The sequence below is a fragment of the Pteropus alecto genome, unplaced genomic scaffold (assembly GCF_000325575.1).
Source record: "Pteropus alecto unplaced genomic scaffold, ASM32557v1 scaffold251, whole genome shotgun sequence".
In the NCBI taxonomy this organism is placed as follows: Eukaryota; Metazoa; Chordata; class Mammalia; order Chiroptera; family Pteropodidae; genus Pteropus; species Pteropus alecto.
Genome location: NW_006431048.1, coordinates 2,239,282 through 2,258,397, shown reverse-complemented (window position 1 = coordinate 2,258,397; position 19,116 = coordinate 2,239,282). Strand labels below are relative to the sequence as shown.

Genomic DNA, 19,116 nt, shown 5'->3' with positions numbered 1-19,116 from the left:
CCAGAGATTCTTATTTAATGGATCTTAAGTGCGACTCCAATCTGGATTTTTAAAAATCTACATTAAGCCATTCTAATACGTAGGCAAGATTTAAAATCGCTGCACACATTACTTGATCTTCTTTCCTATTTATTCCTACTTATTATTGTGTTCTCTTTAACACGAAGTCTACCTAACCGGCTACAGGATGTATTTATCCATTTATTCAAGTCTTCTATTTCTGACAGTGCAGTGCTATAATGGTCTTTGCATAGGTTCTGTATGTCTCTTATTAGATTAATTCTTAAACATGTGAAATATTCAGACTTTCTATACCCAAATCAGGATAAAGTAAAAATAAAGCTGAATAAGCAAATTATGGAGTTTGTATTTCTTTGACCGGCTGCTATGTGTATACAGCTATAGGTATTTGTGTTCGTGCTTGCATTTCTCTGAAAAGGATTCTTGTTATTGCACCCGTGGGGTCATCTCTGGTAGCCCCTATCACTAGAAGCCATATGTTGTTAATGCCAGCAGGCCAGTGGAGGGTTTTTAGTTTACTTATTGAACTAAATGTCTATGTGCTAGATGCTGAAGGTAGATAAATAGGACAATTTCATTTAGAGTTGGCAGTGGTTATTAAAAAACATCACTATTTCAAGCTCCCACTAGCTTATCTCCTTCATGGGTCAGAAAAATGTTGAGCAAATAAATTCTATAGGGGTTAAGAGCATTAATCCTGGAGGCAGACAGCCTGGGATCATATCCTCACTTTATTAACTAGCCATGAAGCCTTGGGCAAGTATCTTAACTTCTCTACACTCCGATTTCTATAAAAAGGGAGTAATAACAATATTTACACCTCATAAGGTTGTTATGGGAATTAAATCAGTAATATGCATAGAGTCTTTAGAACACTATCTGGCATATAACTAACACTTAATATATACTATTATTATTATTATTTGGGGACAGAGGGATTGGCAAGTGACACTAGTAGGGTGGTGAGCAGAGTGCAGAACACAGAGGTGGACGTTATTTAGGGCATCTTTAAAACAAGTTTCCTCTTCTCTTTCCCCTTTCGCCTTACCTTTCTCTATCCCTTTTGTTCTCTTCCTCCTCTCTTCCATTCTTCTTCCCATCTCCTTCCTAAACAATTCAGTCCAAAATCCATTAGGTAGGGATAAGGAAGGGATACTATGAACAATTGTATGCCAATAAATTAGATAATATAGATGAAATGGACAAATTATTAGAAAGACATGACCAAAACCAACTTAAGAAGAAATAGTCAATTTAAGTAGACCTATAACAAGTGAAGAGATCAAATTAGTAGTCAAAAACTTCCCATAAAGAAAAGCCCAGGCCCATATGGCTTCACTGCTGAATTCTACTAAACATTTAAAGAAGAATGAATACCAATTCTACACAGTCTTCCAAAAAAAATAGAAAAGGGAGGAACACTTTCTATGAGACCTAGATATCAAAACCAAACAAAAACATCACAAGAAAACAGACCAATATCTCTTATGAACATGGATACAAAAATTCCCAACAAAACACTAGCAAAAGAAATCTAGTACATAAAAAAGAATTATACACCAAGACAAGACATTCATTCTAGGAGTGCAAAGTCGGTTTATAATCTCCAAATCAATTAATGTTTAATGTAATAAACTGTATCAATAGACTAAAAAACAAAAATACATGATTATCTCAATAGGTACAGAAAATTTCTTTTGACAAAATCCAATGTCCTTTCATGATAAAAAATACTCAAGCAGCTAGAAGAGAATTTCCTCAACTTGATAAAGAGCATCTACAAAAATTCCATTGCTAACATAATACTAAATGGCAAAAAACAGGATGCTTTCTCCCTAAGATCAGGAACAAGACAAGGATATCCACTCTTACGACTTCTATTTAACTTTGTACTGGAAAGGAAGAAATAAAACTCTCTCTCTTTGCAGACGGCATGATCTTGTAGTATTTGAAAATCCTAAGGAATCTACCAATATACAAGTTCAGCAAGGTTGAAGAATATAAGACCAATATACAGAAATCAATTGTATTTCTAGACATATGTAGTTAGCAAGCCAAAATGAAATTAGAAAACAAAGCCATTTATAATAGCATCTATAAGAATGAAATACTAGGAATACATTTAACAAAAAAAGTACAAAACTTATACTCTGAAGACTATTAAAAATTGTTCAAAGAAACTGTAGAAGATATAAGTAACTAGGAAAACATTCCATGTTCATAGATTGGAAAGTTTAATATTGTTAAGATGGCTCTACTCCACAAACTGATCTACAGATTCAAAACAATCCCTATCAGAATCCTGGCTGACTTCTTTGTCAAAACTTATAAGCTAATTCTAAAATTCATAGGGAATTTCAAAGGATCCAGAAGAGAGCTAAAACATTCGTGAAATAGAAGGAAAAAGTTGGAGGACTCACACTTGTTGATTTTAAAACTTTCTACAAAGCAACAATAATCAAGAAAGTGTGAAACTGGCATAAGGATGGACATGTAGATTAATGGACTAGAATTGAGAGTCTAGAAATGAAATGATGTGCCTATGATCAACTGGTTTCAACAAGAGAGCCAAGACAATACAATGTAGGGAAGAATAGTCTTTTTAACAAATGGTGCTGGAACAACTAAGATAGCCATGTACAAAAGAATGAAATTGGATCCTTACCTCATGTATTTATAAAAATTAACTCAAAAGGGACCGAAGACCTAAATATAAAAGCTAAAACTACACAACTTTTAGAAGAAAACATAGGAGTAAATAAATCATCCTGGGCTTGGTTTTGGCTAAGGATCCTTAGATCTGACACCACAAGCAACAAAAGAGAAAACAGATATCATCAAAATTAAAAACTTTTGTTTTTTCAATGGACACCATCAAGAAGTGAAAAGACAACCACAAAATAGGAAAAAATATTTGCAAATCAGGTATCTGATAAGGGACTTATATCCAGAATACACAAAGAACTCTTACAGCTCAATAAAAAAAGACAAATAGCCCAATTAAAAAATAGGCAAAGCATCTGAATAGACACTTCTCCAAGGAAGGTATGCAAATAGATAACAAGCTCATGCAAAGATGCTTGACATCGTTAGTCATCAGGAAAATGCAAATCAAAACCACAATAAGATAACACTCCACACCCATTAGGATAACTAGTTTCAAAAAGTCAGGTAATAACAAAAGTTCGTGAGGATGTGTCGAAATCCAAACTCTCATAAGCTGCAGTGGAAATGTAAAATGGTGCAGCTGCCTTGGTAAACAGTCTGTAATTTCTCTGAACAATTAATCATTGAGTTACCATGTGAACCAGCAACTATACTCTTAGGTATATTACCCAAGAGAAATGGAAACATATGTATACACAAATACCTGTACATAAATGTTTATAGCAGCGTTGTTCATAATAGTCAAAAGGTGTAATCGACTCAAACAAAAATGTAGTATATCCATAAAATGGAATGTTATTTGGCCATAAAGCAGAATATTGGTACATGCTACAATATGGATAAAACTTGAAAACATTTTACTAAGTGAAAGAAGCCAGTTACGAAAGACCATATGATTCCATATATACGAAATGTCTAGAATAGACAAATCTATAGAGACAGAAAGTAAGTAAATTAGTGGTTGTTCAGGGGTGGTGGCATGGAGGATGATGAGGGATAATAGCTAAAGGGTATGGAGTTTGTTTTTAAGGTGATGAAAATGTCTAAAACTGGCTATAGTGATTGTTGCACACATTTTTGAATATACCAAAAATCATTGCAATGTGTATTGTAATTGGGTGAATTGTATAGTATGTAAAGTATATCTCGATAAAAGTGTTAACAAAGGAAAACAGCAATTAAATGAAACACATGATTTTGGACTAGATCTTTTTGCAATAAAGGACACTTTTGGGATGACTAGGGAAATTTGAATGTTGTCCGCAGATTAGATACTAGCAAATGTATCAATGTTAATTTCTTGATTTTGATAGCTGTATTTCATTTATTCTGGAGAATATATTTTTTTTCTATAGGAAAATGCAAACTAAAGTATTTATTGGTGATGAGGAATCACTGTAGGTAATTTACTCTCAAATGTCCGGGAAAAAAGTGTTTTTTTTTTTGTAACTTCTGTGTAAATTTGAGATTGTTTCAAAATATAAGTATATTTTGTAAAATACAAGATTTAAATTTGAAATGTGAGAGTGGAGATGGAATGTTGGATTCTCAGCAACCACAGGGCACTGATGGCCCACCGTGTAGCCTGCCGATGGTGGGCATGGGGCAGTGGTATTGCTATCCTTTAGCCAGTTTCATTAGGGCCTAATTTTCACAAGATTTCCAATTGACATCAATTTGTATGGAATTTCTATTCTAAAGTAGTAACGTTGATTTTGAGAAAAAAAGGTAATTAATTTAATACAACAGACAAATAGTTAAAACAATTAATTTATTTAAAAGAGAAAGTTTCTTTATTGATAGTTGCATTTATTAGCAGGTATCATTCATCGGTAGCCAAGGAAAGGATTCAGACCACTTTTAGAACGTGCCACTAAAAGCCCGTCAGCTCATCGTCCCTGCTTTTGTCAGTCTGGTAACCAGTAAGTGTCAAAGGCTGATGTTGTTGAGGAAGTGCTTCGAATATTTTCAGGTGAATATAATTATTATGACCTACTCGTACCTGAAAGATAAAAAAAGAAAAAGATTCATTTGCTTGGATCTACAAGTGAAACATCTACAAACTTCAGAAGATTTCACTGAAATAAGCTTTTCTGGAACAGCATTCCTACACCAGCATTCTTAGACCCTTGTTTTTCATAAATCTATCATCTTATTTTATGAGAGAAAGGGCAGGCTAAAGCCATGGCAAGAGGCGTAGGGCCTAGGTTTATTTTATTTTATATTTTCCTATAATCTGGACACAAATGAAAGTCCAGAGTTGCACTTCGCTTTCAAAGATGCATAGAGCAAGAAGAAAACAAGTGACAGCCCTTCTGACTCCCAAATTGGGACACTTTATTTGCCACATGGTTTAAGAAAGGAGAGGAAACTCAGAATTGTCCTAGGAAATTCGAGATTGTGGTTCGCATATCTACATTAGAACCTACTTTATAAATATTCACTGGTAGGACAGAGCAGGGCCCGGAGAACGGGCAGTCTGGTCTCTCTTCTAAAGCAAAGGGACCTTGCTGGGAAGTCATGGATATGAAGATCGAAATGGTAGTTTGGGTATGAATCGTGGACCTAGAAAATCATGGTAAGAATTTCCACTATCATTCTTGGTTGAGACAATAAAAGTTTTGTCTTCAAATAATATTTATTGTGCTCTGATGTCCCTTCCTGACCTAATTTTAACAAATGCCATTTATCAAATATTTACTATGAGTTTGATACTCTGATGAGCATCTTGTATACCTATTATATTTACTTCTTATTACGGGCCTGAAGAAAGGTGGGGCAGTGACAGTTTAACAGAGGTAGAAGCAGATTAAGAGAGATTAAATAATTTTCCATAGATCTCTCAGCTAATAAGTGACAGAGCCAAAAGTGAAATCCAGGCTCCAATATCTATGTTTTTTTCATTGTATGATGTAACCTTGTAAAAGCATTTATTCTGTGTTTGGAACAGAGCACCAGCCTCTGCATACATTATTAGAGGTGGCGCAGCCAAGAGTGAAGCGTCAGACTACCTGGGTTCAAATCCTGACTCTGCTTTTATAGTTGTATGACCTTTGTTAGTTACCTCACCTCCCTGGGACTCAATCAGCTCATCTGTAACAAGGGAAATGGGCATACTTATGGCGCAGATTTGTTGAGAGGATTAAATACATGCCCGGCTCTTAGAACAGTACCTGGCACATTTTTAAGTGCTCAGTAAATTTCTAGTTCATTTATTCCACACAATGCCCTGTGGAGTAGGTTATTATCTGCATTGTGGAAATAAGGGAATGAAGGCCCAGAGAAGATGAGGAGCTGCCATCACACAGGTTTTCACAAGTGGAACAAGTCAAACAAGGGTTCCGACCGAAGACTGTCAACACCAAAGCCTGCAATCCTTCCTTTTTACCACCTGTCTCTGGATAGGTACTTGAGAAAGAGCAGAGACGGTCCCATCACTGGCAAGACCTTAAATCTAGAGAATGGCTCAGAGCAAAGGGAATGACAGCTAGACCAACAGGAAGTACTGAGGGAGCTGGGGTCAGTGGCTATGATCCAGTAGCAGAAGGAAGGAGATGGAGGGAGGAAGGGTTGGAGGGGGAGAAAAGGGAAGGGGAAGGAAGAAAAAGGAAGAGAAGGGAAGAGAAGAGACTGTGGTTAAGACTGGGCAGGTGATCTTAATGGAAGAAATTTTCAAGATAGTTTTCCGGTGAGCTTTTTAAGAAATACATGAGCTAATTAATATGTGAAAGTTATACACATGGGCGAATCATAAATTATTAAAATAATGATCCCAATTTTAATGGAACGTTTCTTACCTTTGAACAAAATCACCTTTTAATTGGAAAACGTTCTTTCCTAGCTACGAAGACAGCAGACTGAGAAAGGAGGAAACAACGCCATTGCTTTCTGAGCACAAGGCAGGCTCTCCTCCATGGACCCCGCCCCAGCACCTGGCATATTTTAGAAGCTCCTATATGGTAGAACTGGGCTGATCCATTTACACAACCCAGTATCGTAATTTTCTCATGCTGAGCTGGTCAGCATCACTTATTTTATTTTATTTTTTGCTAAAAATAATTTATATCTTAAGTAGTTAGTTGTTTGTTAAAGAGAAATTAGCCAGACTGTGCCTTGGTCAAACAATTCAGTAAAGATTAAGCACAACAGACGTTTGAATGTCTGTTGTTATTATTTATTAAATCAGAATTATCGTCTTCTCAGTACAAAAGGATGAAAGCGGCCCCCAAATATCTATGGTTGACTTGTTGAATAGGTTCTCCCTCGACAACTATACAAGTTTTTTCTTAAATTAGAACTGGATCAATGTATCATTTAAATTTTTGACGTAGGTATAAAATTAATTTAAAATATTTTTAATGCTCCACTGCATTAAACTATACCTACAGTGCTACAAGTTGAATGCATTTATTTGATTTGTAAAAATGATTTAAATTGTATTAATCAAAATGTTATATAAAGGGAAAAAGTGATTTAAATTATTTTCCCAACTGATTCAAATTATTCCTTAAATCCACTTAATTTAGACATGTAGAAACATAAAACTTTGAGGTAGAATAACCTTCAAGAAAGCATCTGGTCCAGCCCAGGCCTTCAAGCTCCCCCTTCACATAAGAAACCGCCACAGTCACAACCTAAACATAATCTAAGGTTTTATGAAATCTTTTTCTATAAAATTTCTGGAAATTAAGAATCATTAGAAGAAGGCTTTCTAAATTAACGAGAAAAAGATATAAATATAATATCATCTGCTAAATTTGAGAGTCTACCACTTGGGAAGTACGCTAGATAGACATCTTAATTTAGGACAAGGACAAGGAACAAATTATATGGTAGAGGTGACAGTTCGGAATGTCACATAATGTGACAAATGTAATGTCTTAGTGCCAAAGTGGGTGTTGAACTCTAACCTTAAGGTAGTAATTTGTTCCAGCAACCACTTGAGTTTTGTATTCTACAACTTCAAATTCTTCATAAGTCTCATTTGTTTTTTCTTCAAGCTGCGGTTTAACCTTAAGAAAAGAAAAGAAGAAACAAATTATCAAAGCTATAATAGACTCCATTTATGTGATTTACAAATCTTGGGACCTTATATTCTTAAAAGTGCTCAAAGATAATAATGATATCTATGAGCTGTTTTCAGTTTTTCAAAGAAAACACCTATCTTTAATAAGTTTTCATGAGCTAACTAAAATATTAAATTTTGTTGTTTTAGGCTGATTTATAATCAACTCAGTGTGATAAATGGTAATATGGCTATATGGTACTGTTTTGACTGGTAGAGAGCAATAATTACTACTTCATTAAAAATTTCCTATTTTGAAATAATTTCAGACCCAAAATTGCAGAAATAATATCATATATCTCAACACCCTTAATCACATCTGCAAGTCCCTTTGCAAGTAGGGTAACATATTTATAGACTTCAGGGATTAGGATGTGGATGTCTTCGAAGGGCCACATTCTGTCCACCACAGAGGGATATAAGCATAGATGCCAGCATTCTTGAACCAAGGATAAGAAGGGAGTAGGGAATCTCAAATTCAGTATGTAAACTTAGGAATCCACGGGTTTTCAGTAGGTCCTTTGTTCCTGCTCTCAACTGGGCCTAATATGCCAGTGTGTATTATGGTCTCTGACTTAATTTCTGCTAAGAGTAAAGCTCCACTCTCTGCCCTGGTGGAGGACAGGTAATATAGCTTGTCTTTCCAGGTGGAGGATAGTGAGAGAGAAGAATCTGGGGCAGTCTTGACTGTCCTCATACAACTCTCCCATCAATTCTCCTGGTTTTAGCCCCATATCTCTCATCTTCCTAAGTTTCTGGCGTTGCTAGTGCTTGAGTCATTTTGGAGTTCTGCAGCCTAAATCTGCTGGCTTCTGGCTCAGACATTCCCCTCTGTGGCTGAGGCTCTGTCCAGATGGCTCAGTCATTTCCCAAAGTTCATCTGTTTCCCAGCTTCCACGTTTTGTTGATATCTCTGATGTGGTGTTTGCCTATCTCTTGTTGTCTTTATATCTGTGGGTTTGCACCCTCCTCACCCCCCAAATCCTTTTCTATCATTTAGAGGGAAAAGAACATATATGTGAGTGTTTGATACACCTTGTTTATTGGGAAGTCATGGGCCTGCCCCAATCTTCAGCGAAGCCTTTTACGTGCATATACAGCTTCAGTGAGGCCATTCAGTCCTTCTCATCAGTGGGCAGATATTTCAAATCCTTTTTTATTGGTGCCTCAGTTTGGGTACCAGAACTGTTCTCAAAGACATAGACATTTACAAAGTAGGCATTCTCAGACCTCATCGAGGGGCAGCACTTTATGGACCACCACCCATTTCTCCTGCAGTCTTCAGAATAGATGGGAAGAATTGGATTGCTTTCTTGAGATGAGAAATGAAGCTCCAAGTGGAGAAAGTAAGAGGGGGTGGGGGAACACAGATAGAAGAGGTAAAGTACAGGAGAGAGAGAGACAAGAAAAATGAAGAGTGGAGAGAGAAGTCAGTGAGGACAGGAGTTACTGTCCTATTGCTGTCAGTGTCCTGATACTTTTCAGACGACACTGGGTACCAGTCAGGTTAGGTGCTGAGTTGGAAAGGGTTAATCTCTACATTAAACCCAAAATTATCTATTTAAACTTCACTTTACAAGTGAGGAACCTGAGACTGTGAGGAGAACATGACTGCTTAAGGTTGAAAAATTAGTAATTACAGTTATTTAAAGTTTTCAATTCCCTTGCCTGATAAGTATCTGATTTATCTGTTACAATTATCTGTATTCCTTCCAGTTTCCAGTCTTTTAGTCATGTTTTTACCTCATATCAGAAGTTTTATTTCTACCTGTCCTAGAAATAGATCTAAATCTATAATCTTTCATTGTATCTACGCAGTCCACAAATCTAGAATTTTCCAGGAGAGAGTTGATTTCAAATATTCTGATTTCTGTAAGTGTACTGGCACCTGTCAGTGTGTGCCTTGATTTCAGGCTCACTGTACAATCGTCCCTTGGAATCCTCAGGAGACTGGTTCCAGGACCCCTTGCAGACACCCAAATTTGCAGATACTCAATTCCCTTATATAAACTGGCATGGTACAAAATTTGCATATAACCTATTTTTGCATGTATGCTACAGAAGGGTTTGCGTACACATACTTCATTCATGTGAGTTTGGCATAGGATTTGACATGTGGCATATTTAAGTCTTGCTTTTTGAAACATTCTGGGATTTGTTTTTCCTGAAAATTTTTCATCTACAGTTGGTTGAATCCACAGATGCGAAATCTGTGGATATGGAGAGATTACTGTACTTATAACCTGTAGCCTTGCTCCCCCACTTCCAGTAAAACAGATTTGTATTATTCTAATGTTGGATTCTATGAACATGGGGTGATGAGATTTAAGCCGAGGAGCAGGAAAAGGGACAGCATAGGAAGAAGCAGCCAGTGAAACTTTAAGTTTCAGAAGGCAGACTGATGCTGAAAGATCCCCCAGCATGGGTGCTAGGAGGGTGAAGGCCAGCTGGGAGTGGTGGTCAAGAGCCTGGTGGTAAATAGACAGACCTTGAGCTGAACACGGTTGGTGCTCACCTTCCTCAGCTTGCCATGCGTGGAGGTGGCTGAAGCGCTGGAAAAAACCATGTAGGTTTATTTCTTGGGCCCCAGCCGGGGGAAGGATGCTACCAGGGAGGAGCGCCTGGTAGAATACATTAACCCTAGAGCTGCTCAAGCATTTCTTAACGGCTGCAGAGCATGACTCTTGTTGAGTTGTTAGTTCTCTTGGATTTGAGGATTCCATCCATGCTGCACCACACACCCAGGTATTTCCCCTCTCTGTAATCATTCTGCAGATTCATTTGGACTATGTGTAATTTAGGAAAGAATGGATAGTGAGATATTGGTGGCTACCTGGATAGGCCATATTTTGAGAAGTTTTACAGAGTTAGAAAGGAGAGTTTGGGTAGCAGTATGGAAGTACAGTAGTGCTAATGAGGTGACCTGTGGACATTTGTCATCTATGTTTTGAGGCAGAGGGAAGTCATCCTGTGTAAGAACACCCTGATTGACTTATCCCCTGCTAAGTGCCATCACTCCTTGCACACCGTACAAGGAGTGCAAGGAGTGATGGCACTTAGCAGGGGATAAGTCAATCAGGGTGTTCTTACACAGGATGACTGCAGTCTTCTAAGAGAGGAACTGAGACACTGGCTGGAGGGGCCGTGGGGATGAAAGAGACTGAAAAACTGAGCTGAGAGAGGGGTTTCTAGAAAAGGAGCTCTATGAGTTTTCTAGAAAAGGACCAACAGGATAAGACTGAAAGGATATTCTGGCAGCCTCAGGTCCTATTGTGGTTGTTTGCTGGCATGAATTCACAGATTTATAATGGGTGAGTTTTGCATCTTCCTTGAGCAAAATTTTCTGAACCTGGAGCAGAAGCTGAGGAGGAAGTGGTGGCAGTGGGAGCGATCTCTATTTGAGGATTGTTATGCCAGAAGTCATGGGGTCATGGAAATCTGGGGTGGAGGAATGTAGGGATCTATGCGTCACAGGTCCAGTTTGGATGAGTGATCCAGTGGGCCTATGCGTGTTCTCATGAAATTGGGAGGGTGAGTGCCTGAAGGATTCTGGTGTGGTTGAATGGCAGGTTCTCTGGGTGTGGAGCAGTGGGAGAGGTGACTGATGAGGAGGCTGCAGGCAGAGAGTAGAACACAAATTTGTGCGTGAATGAGAGCCATGACATGCTAGGGTGTGTCCCTAATAGTATGTGGATGGTGCGTTTGCGTGGTGTCCTGGCAGACAAAAATCATGATCTCTGCATATGCCAGGAATGGTATTCAGCAATCAGGTTTGACTTCAGGTTTGTGTGTGTGTGTGTGTGTGTGTACGCACACCTGTGCATGTGTAGTGATAGATCTTATTTATAAAAATAATTATTGAAATAACATATCTTTTCTGTATATAAGCATAATCAGAATTCTCATCCAACGTGTTTGTTTGTTTTTTTAATAAATGATTTAAGATAATAGTCGACAATAATGGTCCAGAAGCTTTTGTTGGTAGGGCTATTCATTTGGTCCTTAATTACATACATTATGGCTTTTCATGAATGGGGCCATATATAACTCTTTCTTTCCTTTTATGTATCTCTTATCTCCAGTCTACTTTGTAAACTTTCATGAGGGCAGAGACTATCTAAATACCTTCTCTCCTATAGCAATTCACATAGTACTGTGTACATAATCAATGTTTTCTGAATGAAGAGACTCGGGTTGTCTTCTCATGACAACTTGTCCCCAAATAGGAAAGAAGACAGAAGAGGGATATGGCAAAGATGCTCAACTAATACAGAAAATCTTGGAAGAGGAAGTTTCTTCTAGGTGTACTTTGGACCCAAGTACCATTAGCATCCTTTAGTACATGATCTCACAATTATCATCCAGTCTCTTTATCTGCAGAATGAGGAACCTTTTCTTCTGCCTGCAAAGCGTTCAAGTCTTCTCAACCCCAAGCCCTTTGTTTAATCTTCTTCTCTTTCTGACCTCATTCAACATCCCTCTTTCATTTTGATATCAAATTCCCTGAACCTGAAGTTATCGTTTTTCTTTAATGCTTTTCCCTCTCTGTGCGATGGCCTCCCCTCTCCAATCCTTCTCTCCCTAGCAACATTCTTCCTTCAGTTGGGATCACACTAAGAAGCTCTCTGTAAGGACAGGTAAAACTGATAAACATCAGCTCCTCCAAGAATACTTGCATTTTAACAGGTGACTTTTCAAAATAAAAATCCATAAATAAATAAATAAATAAATAAATAAATAAATAAATAAAAAGAATATAACCATAAGGTAAATAAGAGATAGTAGTGGTCTTTCCTGAGACTCCCTCAGATCATACCAGGTATGTGATTACCAACACCTACCCAATTCCTGGCCCTGCCTGGGGACCTAACTAATTCTATAATCTTGAAGAAGGTGTTGATTAAATTTCTTACCTAAAATTGCTTATGGTAATACCTGCCTTCTGGGGTAGTTTGTGGGGACATAAATGATACAGTTGATGTGACCTTGGTTTCTAAACTGTAGAGTGCTTTCTAAATTGACTATTCCTCTATCTTCTAACACTTCATTGGGGATTGTTCCCTAAGGCTCCCTCTTGTGAGAGAGGGAAGATAAATGGTAATTGGGAGTTTAACACCAGAACAGCTGCACTACCACATAGTAATTATTCACTTGAAAGGAAGGAAGTTTGACAAACAATCTCTAATGTCCTAAACCTATGATTATGAAAAAGTACTTAATTGGAGATTGTTTTAAGTGTTCCAGATAGCTTGACTTCCCTAGGTGGACTATACACTTCTCGAGGGCAGGGGCCACGTCTTTGTCTTTATGCATCTTCTACATTTAATATACTGTTGGGCACCTAAGGGATATTCAAGAAAGGATTCATTGATATTCATTTCTCGTATTGATTTAAATCTGAGGATGGCTGCTTGCACAGAGAAGGCAAGTTTGCCACCTGGTAATCTTTCTCACCCCACATACTTCTCCATATTCTTGCCACCGTATAGTGGAAAAGGCAGGTGGTCAAAAATCTGGAGATAGGCTAGTTTCTTAACCAGATGGTTATTAACCTCTTCGAATCTCAGTTTTATCATCCGAAAAATGGGCACGATGCCTTTCCTCCCTGCTCCTGGGGTTATAAAGATCAAATGAGAGGTTGAATGGAGGACAAGGTTTTTAAAACTGCAAAGCAACTTTCTGGGGTGAAGTAGCTGCTGTAAATACCTAGCTCTCATTCTACTTCTCAGAAAGGATTGGAGCCTGAGATGAGCAGCAAGAAACACAATTTCAAATTAAGTTTGTAATTTAAGATGTGACTCACAGATGGGTGTTAATAACAACACAAGGTTTTTTGATAACTTCTTATTTTAAAAATCCTTGCTCATCAAGATATAGGCTTTTTAAAAATCATTAAAAAATTTTGCACCCTCAATTTTTCAAACCTCTGTTATTGCCCCTCCACTCCACCCCCTGGAGAGTCCCAGGGGGATTTTCCAGGGTCAGGGATGATTTCTGGTAATAGTTTGCAGTAAGCAACTGTGATGCCTCACCAATGCATATTTCTTTCTTGTTTTCAAGTCATTTTTATGGAAATTATTTCATTTAGTCCTTACCGTTCTGAGATGGGTAGGGCAAGAGGTGTTATATTCATTTCGCAAATGAAATTGAGAAATTTTTTTGCAGCACTCTGAGTTTAGAAAGCCCATCTCCCACAGGCCTCTTAGGATTTCATGTATATCTGGTCCTACAGGCAAATGAGGTCATGGACAGCAGCATGGGCCTCACCTCCCAGGTGGTTAGAAATGCAGAATATCAGGCCCACCCAGACCTACTGGGTCAGAATATATATTTAACAGTTCCAGTTCCCTTCCCCGCCCCTCCCCCCATCTCCATAGTTAGATTTCTGTCACCACATATTTGACTCTCTTTACCTCGTCTACCTCCCCCCTCCCCACTACCATCTGGTAACCAATAGTCTATTGTTCATGACCATGAGTCTCTGTTTGTCTGTCCTGTTCGTTTGGTATTTATTTTTTAAAAGAACTCTTGGAAGGGAAATATTCAGCCCCAAAGACTGAGTAGTAGAATTCCAGGCATCTAATCTCTTAGAGAGCTTCCCAGTGCCCTAACATAGAGAATCCCATCTCTTCCACTTACACAAGAAGCTGATCTTGTTTGCAAACAGTGTCATAGAATGAAGTTGCAGAGAGAAAAAGCAAGAAGGAATGATGTAAGAAAATAGAAAATGATACAAACCTAAAATAGTAATTGAAATGTATTTTCTTTTCATTAAATATGGAATATAATAAATTTTTATTATTTAGGTGATAGCTAATCAAACGACATTTAGAAAAAAAAAGTCTTAATTTGCTTAAAACATTAAGGGTTCTATTTTCACCATAATAAATTTTGTAGTCATCATCGACTATGTCACTTCCCTTTTCTACTAGTTTAATCATCTCCTAAACACTAAAAGAAAAACATTTTCTATTTAGTCAGATTTGTAGGAAGTTTGTAAGTGAATTGACTTTACAATGTTGTTCTTCATTCAACCCATTAAAAATAATTTCCCTGCAGCGCATTTGAAATCTAGTTTGTCAAATTGTTAACAACTTCAGACTTTAATTTCATGTTGGCTCCACTTGCTGAGATTAGAAAAGTTTCACCAGAAACTGAATTAGGAATCCTAGAATCAATCATACATTGTAAAAGCTTCAGAGATGCTCCAATAAATTCTTTTACGAATGGGGAAACTGAGGTCTAGAGAAGGGATGTGACTTGCTCAAGATCACTCTCACAGTTGGGATTATTAGAGGTTTCATCTAAAAAGACTTTTAGTTTTAAGAAAGGCTGAACAAAGCTACACATTTCCCAGTGTTCTGGTTTTCATGTTCACACACACACAACACAGGGCCAACCTAGGAACTAAGATTTTGGATCAACCTTTTTTGTGGAGCGCATCGACTCACCTCATTAGCAATCTCCTGGATTTCTGGAGTGGCAGGTTTGGCTTCAGTTAAACCTCCAGGCATCATTTTGGCTAATTGCTCCTTTGCTGGGCAGGATACTGGAACTGAAGTGATCAGGTTAGCGTGGAGACTCCAGTTTTTAAAGAGGATGTTACAAGCTCCGCCCATAAAATATTTTATTTTTCACAAGGAGCAAAAAGGCACAGGGAAAAAGACATGAGGCAAGTCTTCTTGCTTCCTCAGTGGAATAGCTAACAGGAATTTGGAGGAGCGAGGAACCGGGGATGAGCAAAGGGGTCAGCGGGAGTCAAACTTCCCTGAGTTCTCTTTGGCAATGGTTTCATCCTGTTGCATCTGAAGTGTGAAATCTGAAGCCACAGCCAGTGTTTCGCAATGTTTTGAAACCTCTCACACAAAATTTTATTTTTAAGGAGTATTTATTAATAATGTCAAGGCTGATTGTTTACAACTTGCTTGACTTTATAAGGTAAAAGGGTCTACCTGGAGAACTGTGTGGATATTTGTATTTTACTTTCATTTACATTTCTAGAACTGTTTAAAGTACAGGAAAACAGCAAAGAATAAAACAACAAACACCTATATTCCTATCACTCAAAATTAAAACTTTCAATATTTTGTCATATTTGCTTTCTATCTTTTCTTTTGTGGTTGTTTTTAAGAAATAAAATATTACAGACCCCATGCCTACTCCCACCCCACCTTGCTGTCCACAGAGGAAACTACATTGTGAGTTTTGTCTCCTTCTAGTCTGTTTTATGCTTAGTGTGTTTTTAAAAAATCTACCTAAATTGTATGTTAAACATTTATTCTATATTATGCTTTTTTCTATTTAACACGTTTTTGAGTCATTCCGTGTTGATACACAGATTAATCTAATTCATTTCCTTTAACTGCTATTCTAGGATAGATCTATTTATCATCTTTCTGTCTCTATCTCTCATCTATTCTCTCTAACTTCTATATGCTATTCCATATTTTACATACTTATTCTCTTACTGATGAAGATTTTTGTTGTTTCTAGTTTTTCACCCTTATAAACAATACTGTATCTTCCCCCTTTTGTACACGTGTGAGAGCTTCTTCAGGCAACTTATCTAGAAGCAAAATTGCTGTTTTGTGTGAATATTTATTTGCATTATTTTATTCAATTTTTGGAATATGCAACACATACACGTAATAAAAATGTTCGAAAGTAACAAAAGAGTTTACGATCTAAGGAATTCTTCACCTACTTTATTCCTTAGCTACCTTTCTACTTTCCAGAGACAACTACTGTCACCAGCTTCTTGTTTCCTTCAGAGATATTCTTTTTACAAATATATAAATAATTACACACATATACATATATATGCATATATTATTTTCTTTTATAAATGGTACAAATGGTACCCTATTACATAAATTTTATACACTGCTTTACTCTTAACAATATATTTTGGAGATTGTTCTGTATTATTACATAGAAAGGTGCTTCATTTTTTTTTTTTTTTGACTATTTGGCAGGTGCTTAACAAATTCTTGAATATAGGCCAGTGTCTTGCTGGATCATTTAAAGGGTGCTATGAAGATGACTGTCCATGGAATGCCTTCACCCATGGATTGAAAAGAATGGCAAATGTGGATGACATGGTGCTCACTCAAGAGGTCACAATTTGTCTTAAGATTTTGGCTTAGTTCTGGCCACAGATAATCCTTAACATCTTTCTGTGACTTTCCCAAGTCAGGAATTCTCCTATCCAGCCCATTTCTCTGTTCACCAACTAGTCCAAGTGATCCTTATCTAATCTCCCCAGTGGTCAGATGAAGAGTAAACAGCATACCTTCTGTTCTCTTTCTAGTGTCAATGCCCTGTTACTCTCAGGCATTTCCTCCTGAGGCTCAGTAATTTCTTTTAGAAGCAGAATCTGCCACAAAGCAAATATATTGCTTTTGTCTTTGCGTTCTTACTGTAATGTTCTAGTTCTCAAGATAGTATAGATCCCTCTGACTGACAGAGAAAGTCACATACAAGGTAGTGCAGAAAAGAAAAGCACAACAACTGATGTCTCTGTGTTAATTATTTAACTAATTAATTAAACACAATTAATTAAATGCACATTTATTTTTAAGTACCTTTAAGATTGCTCTATTAAATACCGTTGATTTTTTTTTTAGTATCAGTTATTCAGACTATTTTTATGGAACTCAAGGTTCTCATATGTGTTATATTTCTTGTCTGTGAGCTCATCTTCCACAGAAATTACCTTTTATGGGCGATTTCCCTGGTGAGGGACTGGATCGTGGGCTTTCTTATGGGGTAGTTGTCTCTACCGGACCCTATAGGGTGCACAAAATGGCCTGGAGAAAAATGAAACAGATATGACAATTTATAAAAATAGTATTATGAAGATGGGAAGGATAAGGAAAAAGGAGGTGAATGATGGAGGTATTGTTTAGATGAGTGGGAAGATAATTGTGTGATTAATAGAATTTGGGAATACAGGAGGAAGAGCATATTTAAGCAAGTTGGTCAATATTGAAAATATAAAGATATAACTGGGAAAAGAATACCACTTCTCCTCTTTTCCAGACAAGTCCTGGGGCAAATGGAGACCTTAGCAAAACGATTTAATCAAGACCTTACTAATGTAAATATGGTAATTAGAAACAGTGGGTCTTGATATTCCAGTGGCCTTAGTTATAGAATTTAGTTTTCAATCACGTTTCATAAAAAGTCTTATGGAAAAAAAAATGCTAGACTGAACATTATCATCTCCATAAAGATGAAGAAGGAGAGAAAGCTGGAGAACATTAACATACCAGTGATCTTTGGGGCACAAAACAAAAAGAAATGCTGGGTAGATTGAAGGTCTTGCTTAATTTAAATTGATTCCATCTTAGTATGTCATCAATAATAAAAATGTTTGTCTGCTACTTACTAAGAGGCACAAGAATCTCTCCCATGATAGTCAGACGTTACCTACCATAAAATACATTTTTTTTCAAATATAGCCTAAGACAGAACCGTTTTATATGACATAATTCATGATCTCTTTCTAAGAAGAAATCAACTTTCCTGACAAAGTATTTAAGCAATTTTCTGATGAACTTTAATGGGGTTAAGACTTGTCCTGGGAACCTGGTTATTTTCTCATAAAATAACTAGTTGCTTTATTTAAATAATCCTGATTAACTAGAACTTCCTAAATTTCTTACAGTGGCTATGGATGTGGTAGATTATTGCCATTCCAATAAAACGTTTAAAATTATAAAAATGTAATATATGTTCAATTCAATTGAATTATAATAACTTCTCTTAAAATGATTTTGTTGTTATAAACTTCCTTATAAATTCTAAGGATTTAGTTATTCCTCTTACACTATGTGGGTAAAAGTTTTAAATGCCTCTTTGACAAACTTTCTATATCAACTTTTGTTTTTCCGTAGTTTGTCATACAAGGAAGAGACTCAATAAGTGGCATAAGGTCCAAGGCAGAATTTTTCCTGAGATTGGCAGGAGGAGGAAAAGTGAATGAAAATAATGAAATGTTAAAAATAAAAATCAATTGCACAACAATGTGAATGTACTTAATACTACTGAACTCTATACCTAAAAATGGTTAAAATGATACATTTTATGCATGTGTGTATGTTTTTATTGTATCATGATAAAAAAAATAAAAAGAAAAATCATGGAGAACCACGGTAGGGAGAAGCAGGAGACTAGGCTAGCGAGCTTTGTAGTTGAAAGGCTGCTGGAATGATTTAGGTCTGAGGTCATCAACATCTGGGGCAGAAGTGGTCTTGGATATGAACAATTTTCTGTGTTTGGTCACAGCTGTAGCGCAGATGTCACCCTGAATTGTAGTTGAGTCCTCTTCCCTGAGTTTCCTGCCTTCCAGTAAAAGTCTT

The 19,116-nt window shown here is 37.0% G+C and overlaps 1 protein-coding gene across 1 annotated transcript; it reads right to left on the bottom strand.

Moving 5' to 3' along the window:
- Positions 1 to 4,511: 4,511 nt before the first annotated feature.
- CSTA (cystatin A) lies at positions 4,512 to 15,292 on the bottom strand. The gene is made up of 3 exons (XM_006905558.3): positions 15,205 to 15,292; positions 7,599 to 7,700; positions 4,512 to 4,690 (listed from the first exon to the last, which is right to left on the bottom strand). The coding sequence occupies exons 1-3, from the start codon at positions 15,268 to 15,270 to the stop codon at positions 4,562 to 4,564; spliced, it is 297 nt and encodes a 98-aa protein (XP_006905620.1). The 5' UTR covers positions 15,271 to 15,292; the 3' UTR covers positions 4,512 to 4,561.
- Between the last annotated feature and the right edge of the window lie 3,824 nt (positions 15,293 to 19,116).